This window comes from Pelophylax lessonae (genome assembly GCF_965119305.1).
Source record: "Pelophylax lessonae genome assembly, chromosome: 3".
NCBI classification, from domain to species: domain Eukaryota; kingdom Metazoa; phylum Chordata; class Amphibia; order Anura; family Ranidae; genus Pelophylax; species Pelophylax lessonae.
Window position 1 is genome coordinate 89281895 of NC_138770.1, and position 15525 is coordinate 89297419.

At 44.8% G+C, this 15525-nt stretch overlaps 1 protein-coding gene across 1 annotated transcript in view; it reads right to left on the reverse strand.

The window, feature by feature from the left end:
- The window catches only part of LOC309550378 (uncharacterized protein), a gene marked incomplete at its 3' end in the record, with an annotated part of 165208 nt that overhangs the window by 139314 nt on the left and 10369 nt on the right, over positions 1–15525 (reverse strand). Inside the window, exon 2 of the mRNA XM_082250773.1 lies at positions 2152–2314. Within this exon, the coding sequence (XP_082106899.1) occupies positions 2152–2314 (163 nt within the window). The remainder of the gene's footprint in view (positions 1–2151; positions 2315–15525) is intronic.

Sequence of the window (15525 nt, forward strand, 5' to 3'; positions counted from 1 at the left end):
AGGCAAAGCTTTCCAACAGATAAGACCCATCAGGTGCGTTCACCCATCAGGTGCGTTCACATTTGGTGGCGGGCATCTCGCAGAGAGCTTTTCCCAATCCCCTATGAGGGGCAGACTCCACTTGAGCTTATCGGTAAACATAGCAAAAATTTAGGGACTCCGGTAAAAAAAGGGCAGCGCCCTTCAGAGCCACCGAATCAAAGATATAAAATGAGACTCTGGTGCCATTGTAGTGTATGGTAGATTTCTCCCTTGCTAGCCTTAAGATTTTGTCGCGGTAGTGTAGTATGCGTGCCAGGACTGGCCTAGGTGCGTTGCCTGGGAGAGCCCTAGCAGGAAAACGATGCGCCCTTTCAACAGCGAACAGTGGGGTAAGAGCTTATTTCCCGAATTGATCCAGTAGCCAAAATTTGTCGGATCAATTGTGTGGGGTCACGGCCCTCCACCTTTTCTGGCAGCCCCACTATGCGAACATTGTTTAGTCTAAGATCATTTTCAATATCATCCGTTTTGTCACTTGTGGCAGAAGCTATGTGGGCAGCTGTACGGGTTTCAGCAATCTGTGGAGATATTTTGTCCTCAAGATCACTGATGCGGCCTTCAGTCGTTCCTTCTTTTATCTTCTGGAGGTCTTGTCGCAGCAGCCCTCCTAAGCGCTCCTTGACTGAGTTAACTGAAGCAGTGCAATACTGTACAGCTTGTAAGATTTGACTTAGGGTAGGTCGTACTTCTCCCTCTATCATATCTTCAGTGCCTGTCTGCTGACCACTGTCAGGGAGAGACATGGTGTCAAGCTCAGGCCCTTGCTCTGGGATGGCTTCTTCCTCCTAGGCCGCAGGGGAGCCTTGCATCTGCACCCCTGTGATTTTGGTGTATAGTAGAGCATGTCTCTGAGGGCATCTTTTTTTATGACCCTTACCTGCCTGTGTCGAGAGAGAAAAAGAGAAAGAGAGAAAAAGAGAAAAAGAGAAAAAGAGAAAGAGAGAAAGAGAGAAAGAGAGAAAAAGAGAAAGAGAGAAAAAGAGAAAGAGAGAAAGAGAGAAAGAGAGACATGCCCCTTACATTAGAGTACTCACTGGGAGGCAGAAGGGAGTGGATTGATGAGGCGCCATCTTTCCTCTTCTTACCAGTATTCAATCTTCCCGCCCACACATCATCTTCTCTGAGAAGAAATCTGCCAGGGAGTGTGGGCGGGGCAAGCACAGGTGGAGAGGGCAGGAGGAGGAGGAGCAGAAGCAGCTCTCTCTCCTTCCCTGTCTGTGGGGAAGTGTCAGCGTAGTGGCTCTAGTATCTGGCTGTGATCCGGCGCTGTCAGTGAGTTCCCATCCCCCGGTGAGCTGCTCCTGATCACACCCCCGAATGATAGCGGACTGTACCTCTTACATGCTGGGACTCAGGACTGTGCTGATGGCAGGGAGATCCCTGCTGCCAGCCTCAGAGGTGGCACTTTAACTAGTCAAATTAGGTGGCTGTGAGGCCCTTGTGAGCGCGAGGCCTTAGGCGACTGCCTAATTTGCCTAATTAAAGAGCCGCCTCTGCAGATGATGGTTGGTTAACTCTGGCTATATCGTCTGGACCAACAACCGGAGTCAGGATCAGTAGCAGGATATTAGTCGGGAGCTCTGTGAGGCTATTCCACTACCTTGCCCAGCCTGGCCACTCCCCCCTTGATGTTATACTCCGATTAAAAAGCGGTCCCATAATTTTTTTGAGCAGTGTAGAATATATAGGCGATATACAAGTAAATTAAATGGTTTTCAGGAATTATCAAAATAAAACAAAAAAATAGTAACATTTTTTGAAGCATGAATGCTAAAGTACTTACATAGTCTTAACTAAAAGTAAAAGCACTTTAAAAACAAGCCAAAGTCACCTCTGAAGCTATAGGCATTATTTGAAATTCATCTTGACAACAGAAGCACTAAAATTTCAGCCATTTTCTATGAAGAGCAGATTGTGGCAGCCTCTCCGGGGGTCACTGCAAGTGTAAAACAAACCCTTATACTGCTTGTTAAAAATATTTAAAAATAGTTTAGTGTCCTTGACTTGGGCTCAGATGTACTTTCACCTCGAAAAACACTTGTCGCTTTTTGTAATACTAGAAACAGTCTATTCAGCCTTTTCCATACTACAGTTAAAATTCATTCTTACCCATTCCTTTATCTATTTTTTCCAATATTGGGATATATGCCCGTTCACCAAACTCCTCTGCGTGCCCGACCAGAGCATTCTTCACAGCCTCATACCCGGTCAACACCACCATTTTTTTCATTCCCATCTGAATGCTGAATACTGAACCATAGGTCTTTGAAAGCTGAAAATGGAGAAAAAACATGAAATATATCTCTTAAAAAAACTTGGGGCCATAAAATACACCAACATATTTGAAGAGCAAAAATGTAAAGTCCATCTGAACCCTCTCAATTTATTACTGTAATGCATCAGCTAAATGATGCAGAAAGGATTAACAAGGGTTAAAGGAAAAATTAGGAACAATGGTAACCAATTATATTCAGAGGAACAGTGGATATGAATATATAACTAAATGCTTTCAATGATATACAGAATATGGTAGACCAAAAGGGAACAAATAAGAGAAATTGAATAATAGGATTTCTATACACTTTGACACATTCAGGTATTCTTCCTCTGCAAAAAGTACTATCTTGAACACCAATTTTTTCTTTTTTTGAAAATAGATTTTTATTCAAGAAAAGAATTACCAGATAACAAAACAATGTGAAATACAAACCAATAACATAGATGACGTTCCATCCATTAATCATATCGGATAGAGTATACATATGACAAACATTTCAGTATAAGTTAAACCTGATATTGTTGTACCTGTCTTTTAGATGGAACTCAGTTCAGTCTGCTGGTTCAGTCTCTCAGATACAGGGAGTGATCGGCCGCTGTGGATGACCGGCCCCTCACCCCAACTGGGTACAAACTGTTAGGGATTGGACTCCACCCAAGTCAACCTGTGATTACAGGTGTCGCCACTACCTGTAAAACGGTCCCTAATCTGAGCCCTAACACCAAGATTATAGGTGAGGGGGGGGCGAGAGAGAGAGGGCGAGAGAGAGAGGGCGAGAGAGAGAGCGAGAGCGAGAATCTGGATTATGATTTAGATCTCATTATGGTGAAGTAACATCTAGTTCAATTTTAAGAATAGAGGTGTTACAATGCATTAGAGGACCTGTGAAGCCAAGTCTTCCAATAATTATGGAAGGAGACCGCTTTCCTGTCTTTGTAAGCAAGAATTTTTTCCATTTCACATTGGATGGTTACTCTATGTTTAATAGCCGTTAAATTTGGAGGAATTGTAGATCGCCAGTTAGCTGCAATGATTCTCATTCAATAGATTTTTATTGAGATATACAAAGATAATACAACAGCAAATGGTCACATTAGATTGCGTAAGGGGCAACAAAGGAACAGTAAACATAGACTACAACTGTATAACAAAAGTCATTAAAAGGAGGTGAAGGTCACAAGACCGTTACATATGAGAGCAATACAAGAGATCAGGCATGGAAATTGAAATCTAAAACGAGACAAAATAAGAGGAGTATCTCTGGCACCCCTAATGGGAACCTGCTGTGTCCAGGTACACTCCTAATAAAGCATAGGTACTAAAACCGGCTGTGCAGATCCAAATCTCATGTAAGGCACCTCTTAAATCATCGTCAGACCATGAAGACCATAAAAAGAGACACCCCAATTATAGGAAATCGTGACCGTGACAATCAGTATCTAAAACCAAAAGGGTGATCCCTTCGGCTCAAAACAATCAGGAAGAGAGAAGAAGAAAGAGAGGTCGGAAAAGAAAGGGGAAAGAGAGGAAGAGGAAAAAGTAGAGACAGAGACTAGCTGCAATGATTCTAGGACAATATCCCCCCGGACATTATCCCCCCTGGACATTAACCCCCCTGGACAACATGCCCCCGGACAATATCTTCCCTAGACAATATCCCCCCTCTAACCCTAACCCTATGTCCAGGGGGGATGTTTTCGGGGGGGATATTGTCCCGGGGGGATATTGTACGGGGGATATATTGTACGGGGGATATATTGTCCGGGGGGATATTGTCCTGATACCAGCTGCAATAGCTATTCTGGTAGCGAATAGGATGTGTGCCATCACCCTCCGGATTCCGGGAAGGTAAACATCCATTTCCAAGCTCAGTAATGCCAGAGCAGGTGAGGGCACACACACCACCTCCAATAATTGAGACATCCATTTAAAAACCTCTGGCCAGAGTGCTTGGACCACTGGGCAACTCCAGAATATGTGAAGCAGGTTACTTGATTCCTGGCAGCCTCGCCAGCACATAGGGGGAACACTTACGTTCTATAGTATGTAGCCGTGCAGGCGTCATGTAATATCTATGGAACACTTTTTGGAAATTGTCCCAGTGATCCACACACGCCGAGGATGAGTGGTTAAACCTGAATGCAGTTAGCCATTAAGATTTGAACACAAATTTTTAATCCAATGTTTTGCTTCCTATTTATTGTGTTCTCTCATAAATACATTCAAGGCTAAAACAATTTTTTTTGTAAGAACCCCCCCCCCCCCCTCACACACACTCACTACAGATCATAAAGCCTCTCCCCAAGATGCAGTGCTCGGGCTTGAGCTGTAATCCCCAGACCTGAAAACATTCACATGTAGGGATGAGCCAATGGATGGTTGGTTAACTTTGGCTGGTCAAGTATTTTGCTCCTCCAGCCCCCTCTTTGGTGGGAGCGGAGCAGCATATATAGAAGCAGTATTTCTACTGACCCTATGACAGTTTCCCGCTGTCATTGGTTTCCAAGGAAGCCATGGGTGCTTGCACTTGTTGCATCTCTAGAAACCTCTGGTGTCACTGGGTTTCCTATCATGTATGCAAAGAGCTGGGGATAGCAGGGACATCACTGGATGTCACCTGGGAGCCACTGATGTCACCAAGATCCCCCACCACGTAAGCAAAAGACATCACTGACCATTTTCTGGCAATGATATTGATCAAATATGGCCATGATCAATGATAATCACCACTATCCTCAAACCCTGCTTGAATGGAACCCAGGACTGTGACTCATTCCTAGTCACATGGGAAAGAGCAGGCAGAACTTACTCTTTGGAAGTTCCATCATTATGTGAAACGCAGCTTACATAGGGTTAGGACTCTTAGTTCCAACAAAGCAATGGGTCAGCAGAGGAATTTGGTAAAAGTGAGTAGCAGCGGCTGAGGGGGTGAAAAATGGCAGGCCAGTCAAGTTCCTCCAACCCAAACTTGCTTATCCAGGTCTTTATGGGCCTTCATTCGTGCACTGGTGGGAAGTCATAATGGAACAGGAAGGGGCCATCTTCAAACTGTTCCTACAAAGTTGGGAGCATAAAATTATCCAAAATGTCTTGGTATGCTGACGCCTTCACTGGAACTAAGGGGCCAAGCACAACCCCTGAAAAACAACCCCACACCATAATCCCCCCCTCCACCAAATGATTTGGACCAGTGCTCAAATCAAGGTCCATAAAGACATGGATGAGCGAGTTTGGGGTGGAGAAACTTGACTGACCTACACAGCGTCCTGACCTCAACCTGATAGAGCACCTTTGTGATGCAATAGAGCGGAGACTACAAGCCAGGCCTTTTCGTCCAACATTGGTGCCAAACATCACAAATGCGCTTCTGGAAGAATGGTCAAACATTCCCATAGACACACTCCTAAACCTTGTGGACAGCCTTCCCAGAAGAGTTGAGGCTGTTATAGCTGCATAGGGTGGGCCAACTCAATATTGAACCCTATGGACTAAGATTAGGATGTCATTAAAAGTTCATGTGCGTGTAAAGGCAGGTGTCCCAATACTTTTGACAATATAGGGAGTGATATAGATAGAGATTAATATATATATATATATATAGCTCTCTGTATCTATCTATCTATCTACACACACACACACACAGTATACATCCACTAATTGGGTGAGCAATTCCTCTTGTATCTGTGTAACTTCAAGGAGAGGTGTCGTGGTGGGCTCCCAATAATTCACTAATTTCAATAGAAAAAAAGAGAAGGGACACGATCTCCAATGCAAAAGGTTTACAGAATAATTTTCTTCATACAATACGTGAAATAAGCAGCTACTGTACAGTTTTGCGCATACCATGCTCTTCATCAAGCACAATATATGAAAGAAATAAAAAGGTACAAAGGAACATTTTTGAAAGTTTAGAAGGATCAATATTGCTCAACACATGTGAGTAATGAGTTTTAGGCTCTGTTTCCACTAGTGTGACTTGTCATGCGACTTTGGACACACAAAGCTGCATGACAAGTCACAGCCCATTAATTTTAATGGCATTCATTCCCATCTATGCGACTTTAAAAAGGTGACTGCACTACTTTGGTGTGACTTTGATCCAGAGAGTGTAAAGTTGGATCAAATCTGCACAACTTAAGAGTCGCACTAGTGGAAACGTAGCCACTAGGCTAGAGTGTGACTTGATTGCGACTTTGATGCAACTTTACACTCTCTGGATCAAAGTTGCATCAAAGTTGTGCAGGTACCTTCAGTGGCGTACCAATAGGGGGGGCGGGGGGCGGTCCGCCCCGGGTGCAACACATTAGGGGGGCGTCAGCGAGCGCCAGGGTGACACCCGGGGCCGGCCGCCGGAGGAGAAACTGTATAGCAGAGAAAGGGAGAGAGACTCACTTCGCTCACGAGCCCTGCATACACTGCAGGAAATGCCGGAGTTAAGTGTGCTAGATAATGAGAAGGCGATTGGTTGCTAGGACCGCCTAGCAACCAATCACGGCTCATTAACTACTAAGCACATTTAACTTCGGCATTTCCCGCTGACCGCTGTGTATGCAGGGCTCGTGAGCCTCTCTCCCATTCTCTTTGAACAGTTCCTCCCTCTCTGCTCTACATAAGGTGAGGGGGGGGGGGGGAATAGCGATTTGTATTTTAAAGTTGTTCTATTGGGGGGGGTGTCTGCATTATAGAGGGGTTTTATTGGGGGGGGGTGTCTGCATTATAGAGGGGTTTTATTGGGGGGGGGGGGGTTGTCTACATTGTAAAGGGGTTCTATGGGGGGGGGGTGTCTGCATTGTAGAGGGGTTTTATTGGGGGGGGTCTTCATTGTAGAGGGGTTTTATGGGGGGGTCTTCATTGTAAAGGGGTTTTATTGGAGGGGGGGGGTTGTCTACATTGTAAAGGGGTTCTATTGGGGGGTGTCTGCATTATAGAGGGATTTTATTGGGGGGGGTTGTCTACATTGTAAAGGGGTTCTATTGGGGGGGGGGGGTGTCTGCATTGTAGAGGGGTTTTATTGGGGGGGGGGGTCTGCATTGTAGAGGGGTTTTATGGGGGGGTCATCATTGTAAAGGGGTTTTATTGGAGGGGGGGTTGTCTACATTGTAAAGGGGTTCTATTGGGGGGTGTCTGCATTATAGAGGGATTTTATTGGGGGGGGGTTGTCTACATTGCAAAGGGGTTCTATTGGGGGGGGGGTGTCTGCATTATAAAGGGATTCTATTGGGGGGTTTCTGCATTGTAGAGGGGTTTTATTGGGAGGGGGGGAGTTGTCTGCATTGTAAAGGGGTTCTATTGGGGGGGGGTCTGCATTTTAGAGGGGTTCTATGGGGGGGGGTTTGTATTGTAAAGGGTTCTATTGGAGGGGGGGTTTGTATTGTAAAGGGGTACTATTGGGGGGGTTATATTGTAAAGGGGTTCTATTGGGGGGGGTCTGCATTGTAAAGGGGTTCTATAGGGGGTTTGCATTGTAGAGGGGTTCTATTTGGGGGGGTTGCATTGTAAAGGGGGGTCTGCATTGTAAAAGGGGTTCTATAGGGGGGTTTGTATTGTAGAGGGGTTCTATTGGGGGGGGGTTGCATTGTAAAGGGGTTCTATTGGGGGGGGTCTTCATTGTAAAGGGGTTCTATAGGGGGGTTTGCATTGTAGAGGGGTTCAATTGGGGGGGGTTTGTATTGTAAAGGGGTTCTATTGGTGGGGCTTTGTATTGTAAAGGGGTTCTATTGGGGGGCTGTATAATGTAAAGAGTTCTGTTGAGGGGGGGGGGCGAGGGCTGTGTCATGTAAAGGGTTCTATGGGGGGGGGGTGGGGGCTGTGTAATGTAAGGGGTTCTTTTGGGGGGCAGGGGCTGTGTAATGTGAAGGGTTCCATGGGGGGTGGGGGCTGTGTAATGTAAGGGGTTCTATTGGGGGATGGGGGCTGTATAATGTAAAAGGTTTTATGGGGGGCGGGGGCTGTGTAACATAAAGGTTTCCATGAGGGGGGTGTGGGCTGTGTAATGTAAAAGGGTTCCATGAGGGGGGGGGGCTGTGTAATGTAAAGGGTTCCAATGGGCGGGCTGTGTAATGTAAAGGGGTCCAGGGGTACGGGGGCTGTGTAATGTAAAGGGGGTCTTCCTACATTTTACTCGCAGTTATTACTGCAGTCCTATAGATTTTTTTTTTTTCTGCATTTTCTGAAAGCGCACCAAAAGTCTTGCATGCTGCATCTTTGGCACGCTTTCAGAAAACAGGAAAAAAATTTTGGGGGGAGTGACACCATGGTTTACTGCACCAGGTGACACCAACCCTAGTGACACCACTGGCAGTAGCACACAGTAAGTATGCCACTGCCAGTTACATGTATTTCTGTCTGGCGCCTCAGGTCAATCGGCGCCGTTTTTGCAGAGGAGGAGGGGCCTGGTCGCCGGGTCAATGTGCGGTTCGTCGCCTGCACGCCGGGGGGGGGGGGGTGCCAGATATAGGATCCGCCCCGGGTGCCAAATGCTCTAGGTACGCCCCTGGGTACCTTTTCAAAGTTGCTGATTTTCAAAGTCGCATAGATAGAGAACGGGTGTTATCGAAATCAATGGGGTGCGACTTGTCATGCAACTTTGAATGTCCAAAGTCGCATGACAAGTCAAACTAGTGGAAACGAGCTTTAGTCTCAGTTTCCGGTATTGCGATTTAGAGTGCGACTTTGATCCAACTTTACACTCTCTGGATCAAAGTTGCATCAAAAGTTGAATCAAAGTAGTGCAGGTACCCTTTTCAAAGGCCATTTAGAGGTGATCGTAGAGATCAGGTGATCGGAAACTGGGACTCCCGGGTCCTGATCATTAATACGAGACCCGGAACTGTCACTAACAGCTCTCTGTGCTGGGAGTGCACTGTGCAGCATGCTCTCAGCACAAACGCAGCAGCACATATATATATGGCGCTATGGATAAAGCCATAAAATCTGACCACATGTGCAGCATCATGGTAGTAAAAGTCAAGCAGAGGCCAAGATGGCAGCTTTCTTGGCTGAAAAGGAGGGTTGAGTTCCACTTTAGTGGTTTTTCCTTTTCATAGATTGTTTTTATTAATACACTGAACAAAATTATAAAAAATGCAACACTTTTGTTTTTGCCCTCATTTTTCATGAGCTGAAATCAAAGATCTAAGACCCCGTTCACACTAGGTCGGATCTGACTTCGGGGCGACCTGTGAAGTCGGGTGCAGCGTGACTTTGGCGCGACTCGCACGGACTTCATAAAATGAATGTCTATGCAAGTCACTCCAGGTCGCCCCAAAGTAGTACAGGACCTTTTTTCTAAGTCGGAGCGACTTGTGTCGCTCCTATTAGAACCGGTCCTGTACTACACTATGGGACGCGACGGACCGCGACTTGTCAGGCTGACAAGTCGCGGTCCAGGTCGGATCAGTGTGAATGGGCTGCAAGACTTTTTCTATGTACACAAAAGGCCTATTTCTCTCAAATATTGTTCACAAATCTGTCTAAATCTGTGTTAGGGAGCACTTCTCCTTTGCCGAGATAATCCATCCACCTCACAGGTGTGGCATATCAAGGTGCTGATTGGACAGCATGATTATTGCACAGGTGTGCCTTAGGCTGGCCACAATAAAAGGCCACTCTAAAATGTGCAGTTTTATCACACAGCACAATGCCACAGATGTCACAAGTTTTGAGGGAGCGTGCAATTGGCATGCTGACTGCAGCAATGTTCACCAGAGATGTTGCCCATGAATTAAATGTTCATTTCTCTACCATAAGCCGTCTCCAAAGGCGTTATAGAGAATTTGGCAGTACATCCAACCGGCCTCACAACCGCAGACCACATGTAACCACACCAGCCCAGGACCTCCACATCCAGCATCTTCACCTCCAAGATCATCTCAGACCAGCCACCCGGACAGCTGCTGCAACAATCGGTTTTCATAACCAAAGAATCTCTGCACAAACTGTGAGAAAAGAAAAGGAATTGGCAGCACTCCAGGTTGAGTCAAAATCCAGATTTATTGACTGGACATCCAAATTATGACAATCGTGACAAGGTAGGTATCATTTGGTAATGATTAAGCACACAGTCAGTGTGTGAAACGCGTCTACCTTGTCACGATTGTCATATTTGGATGTCCAGTCAATAAATCTGGATTTTGACTCAACCTGGAGTGCTGCCAATTCCTTTTCCTTTATCAAGTTTTCACGGAGGCGAGCCGGGGCATGCACCTGTGTGAGTCATCAGGCAATTACACCACCTTGAGCAGTGAGTTCTTGTCTGTTCAATTACAAACTGTCAGAAACCGTCTCAGGGAAGCTCATCTGCATGCTCGTCGTCCTCATCGGGGTCTCCACCTGACTGCAGTTCATCCTCATAACCGACTTGAGTGGGCAAATGCTCACATTCGATGGCGTCTGGCACTTTGGAGAGATGTTCTCTTCACAGGTTTTCTTAGATCTTGGAGATCAGCTCATGAAAAAATGGGGGCAAAAACAAGTGTTGGGTTTATAATTTTGTTCAGTATATGTGCCTTTGAACTTGCTAGCAAATTTGACTACTGCAAGAAGAGTCGTTTCTCTAGCCTTCTTCCTCCTTGTATGTCATAACCCTATCCTATTCTGGGAGTGTCTAATTACTGCCCGTTTGGACCTAGCTCCTTCCCTTCACTTCCTTACATAACAACTGTATGGGGGGGGGGGGGGGGTGAGCGAAGGGAAAAACCATAGACAACTGAGACTACTAAGTTTGTTGACACCAAATCCAAGATGATGGCACCCAGCAGCAGCAGTCTGAGGGCTGGATAAATAACATGCCTACAATACATTAATTGCATATAGAACACCTTCAGGAAGGTTTTTGGTGAAATTAGTGGTCTGGTGACAGGGCCTCTTTAAAGTGACTGTATAGACTGGTGAAGAGAATGAACATAGAAGACATTTATCATTTTTTGTTGCCTAGCTAATACGATAATATGATGTTTTAGATTGTCTTTTTTTTGTCTATTATCTTTTTTACAGATCTACGCTCAGGGAAACCTCTTTCAGCTTAGACATAAAGGCTGAATTCTTGAGCTTTGAGCTTTGGTATGTCACGGTTTCCCTGTACTTAACATACTGTCCTTTGCAACACATTCTATAGCTTCTGCTGGCTTATTTTTTCAACCCCTTTGGTTTAACAGCAAATAAAAAAAAACAATCATTGATACATTTTTCTTCAATTCAGAACTGTTTTATCTACATGGTTTCGGCTCTCTTTTTTTTTTTTATATGTATTAATATGTAGCAGGTTTTCCAGGCATTGGGCCTGATGTGGGTCTGCCATTGTTACCGGTTAAGCTGTGTGAGCTGCGACCCTGGGTGCGAGAACTGACACATTGACAACTCCGGCATCTTTGTTTGGTTGTAGTTTTAGGGGATGGGAGAAGGGAATGAGTGGGATACTCCTTTGGCTCGACTATGTACAATTCTGGGCCTTTATAGCAAAAATGTCCGTTAGCGCTGTCTTGACGCCAGCCAACGCTTACTGACGCTTTCAACATACTGCATCTCTGAAAGCGGTGATGGAACTCCAACTTAAGTCCAGAAGATCCAGGACTGTGGAACATTGAACACATAGGCGTGCGCACAGGGTGTGCCGGGTGTACCTGGGCACACCCTAATCACCTAGGGCACATTAGCATTATCGCTCTGTTTGCCAGTGAGGAGATGGGAAAGATCTCCCTCGGACCTGCTCTGCCATAAGAGAAGTGCCACACACTTCTATTTCACTTTGCCAGCAGGGAGAGTAATGTACCGGGGCCATATACATGTAGGCAAACACATGCATGTGTATTTAAACTTTGGGGTGCACACCCTAATGCAATAGGCTGCGCACACCTATGATTGAACATCTGACTCTGCTTGCACTGCAAAGTCACTGACTACTCTCTCCAGCCTTGCCCTGGCTTGAGGTAGCTTGCTGTGTATTCCTGTATGGCTGCAACTCTCAACTGATGCACTCACACTGTGCATTAACTCCTCAGGGCCCAAACTGCAGGCGCCCCCTTTACCACTTCAGGGTCCTCAACCTAGGTTCCCCCTCTATCACTTCAGGGTCCTCTGAGTAGATACCCCCTTTACAGCTAGCTGACTCTTGGATCCCAGAACCTTCTCCTGAGTGGTCCCCATTGACTCTAGGCAGACGCCCAGGGGCAATCCTCAGTACTCACGACCTGTGTAGGCTTTCCTGGGACTGAACCCCTCTCGCTCTCTGCAGGTTCTCGGCACACCGGATCCCCTCAGCTCAACTCGGCACTCTCTGGATTCTCAGGCAGCACCCGAGACATCTGCTGCCTCTGACAGGAGGAGAGACAGCCGTACTCCCCCTCCTGGGACTCTGCTTACCGCCAAAGACAATGAGTCATGCCCTCCCTTAAACTTATACCCACTCCCAGAATCCTTTGCGGCAGAATCTGCCTTCTGGGGTAGTTACAAGCTTGAATGTATCCCTGATTGGGTTTCCTCCACTGCCCTATAAGAAGCCTCTCACAGAGCCAGTGGGGAGACTCCCCCCCCCCCCCTCAGCAGACACACCTGGAAGCCATGACACCCTACCAAAAAGAAATCATGGCCCTGCTGTTAGGCAGACAAGGCCCACTATACATTTACCTAGCACCTACCTGTAGGGTGCTACAAGTATTTATGTGAATGATGCATTTCTTAATTTCTGCTTGTATACATTTGGATTATTTAAAAAAAGTTAATTTCTGGAATCTGTATACATCTTGCGAACTATAGAAAATGTTACCTTTAAAATCATGGTTCTGTTGATTCAGTTTATAGGCATATTAATTCAGAAATTACTTTGTGATTACTTACTAGGAAAATGAAATAATACCTACAGTAAAATCTTGGATCGAGAAAGTGTTTTGCAAGACAAGCACATTTTTTTTCATAAATTTTGACTTGATAAACAAGCGAAGTCTTGATATACAAATAGCGTCACGTCACAACGGAGTATAAAAGAGAAGAGAGGCGCCTCTAAGTGTAGCAATATGGTTACTGTAATGGATCAACTGGCACACCGACTGGGTACCTCCATTGACGGATGCTCCTAGTGCTTCCCGAGGGCTCCAAGCACTCCAGACACCATAACCACCTCAGACCCGTGAACTGCCACAACTTGGTTGGGGGGTCTTGCCACCTTCTACCCACCCTGGACCTACGACAAGGCTCCAGGTTCCAGTGGATGAACCTCTCTTTCCCCAGAGAGTGCAGCAGGAACAAGCTCTTATAAGAGCCCTTTGTATCCAAGGGAGTATGAAGAGCATAGCAATCCCTTGTAGCAGATTCCCCAATAAGAGACAGGACTCTAGATTGAGGGTGAAGTAGAACTCAAGGTTTTCAAGGTACAGCTGCTCTTTTATACAGTTTTCCCCCCACAAGGTTACCGCCCAGGTGGACCTTGTGGGGAACAGGACATAAAATTCACAATCCAATAAAACAAAGTTTTACACTCAGTCATTCCCATACAGTGTGCATAATCTCTCCCCTCTGCTTGATTACATTATCATATGCAGATGAAATTGTATACAGAAACAGAATAAACCTGAACTAATTATCTAGCCACCTGGACAGAAAAATGTGAGGTCATTAACGTTTAACAATGAAAACAGACAGACTTAAACACAATACACATCACACCTCAATAGATAGACAATAGGACAAGACTGCCAATTACAGTCGGTCTGGTCTCCTACATTGAAGTACATGGAATACACTTCCATGATTATCTAGGTGTCACAGACTCCATGGCACCAGGCTATAGGTTCCACAGTGTAAAGTGGGATCAAATCTTCACACTTCTTGGGGAGATATTGTTGATAAATATTACTCCCTATTTGAAGTTATCCAAACCATTTACTTAGTGTCCCTTAAGTATCTATCTTTCACTCCCAGTGACGGCGAGTACCGTCACAGTTACATTTAATGAAGGTACAACATTTCGCAACTCTCATGGTTGATGATTAAAACAGGCACATCTAAGTATGCAGGCATCCGGGGTAAAGGTGTCCATATAGACCGTCATCTGCACCGCCATCTATGTCATCCCTTCCACGCTGCGCTCCACGAGTGCTTCAAGCCTCGCTTTCAGAACGCTCTACTGCAGGGTAGCCTTCCCGACTGCAGACTGACGGCGGAGAGAGACCCAGTGGTGTGGAGGACGGTCTATGTGGACAGCTTTACCCTGGATGCCTGCATACTAAGATGTGCCTGTTTTAATCATCAACCATGTGAGTTACTAAATGTTGTACCTTCATTAAATGTAACCATATTGCTACACTTAGAGGCGCCTCTCTTCTCTTTTATACTCTGTAGCTCCTGCTGGATTTTGCTTCCACTCCCCTTGTGGAGGCACCATTTGTGGATGGACATTTTATTATTACAAAACCTTGCTATAATCTTTTTATATGGACTATAAACTGAAGGACTTACAAATAAATGGTTCTGGAACAAATCATCTATGTTTTCATTATTTCTTTATGGGGAAATTTGCTTTGATATACGAGTGCCTTTAACTACAAGCTTCTTTCCGGAACTAATTATGCTCGCAATCCAATGTTTTACTGTATAGTGTTTTTTTTTTTTCTCTCTCTCTCTCAGGACAAACCAAGCTTTTTTTATTATCAATTTTGTCTTGCAAAGAATATTTTCATAAGCAATTTATAGACCAAAAAAAAAAAAAAAATCTATAAACTTTTTTTTAATTATTCACAATTCAAAAAAAGGGTATTTTTTCTTTTTTTTTTCATTTTGCACATTTTCTATTCCTGCAACACTCATAAAATAATGAATAAAACTGCTGAGAAACATCCTAATTATTATTGTTAAAATGGATACAAAAAAAAAAAAAAAATCAGACTAGCTTTAGGGTTTTTTTTTTTAATTAATGAAACTTTTTTTTTTTTTTTTTTTTACGCACTTGAAAAATTCCTGCGCAAATATCGCGGGACATAAAAAGTTGCAACAACCAGCATTATATTCCATAGGGTCTCTGCTTAAAAAAACAAAAACAAAAAGAAACCATATCATTTTTTTTTTGGGGGGGGGGGGGGGGGTTCTGGTAATTTTCTAGCAAAAAAATAATGGATTTTTACATGTAGGGGAGGAGTGCTAGAATAGGCCCAGTATGGAAGTTGTTAAATAGCATCACATATCAACTGTATTAGGGGGCACTATTTCGCAAATAT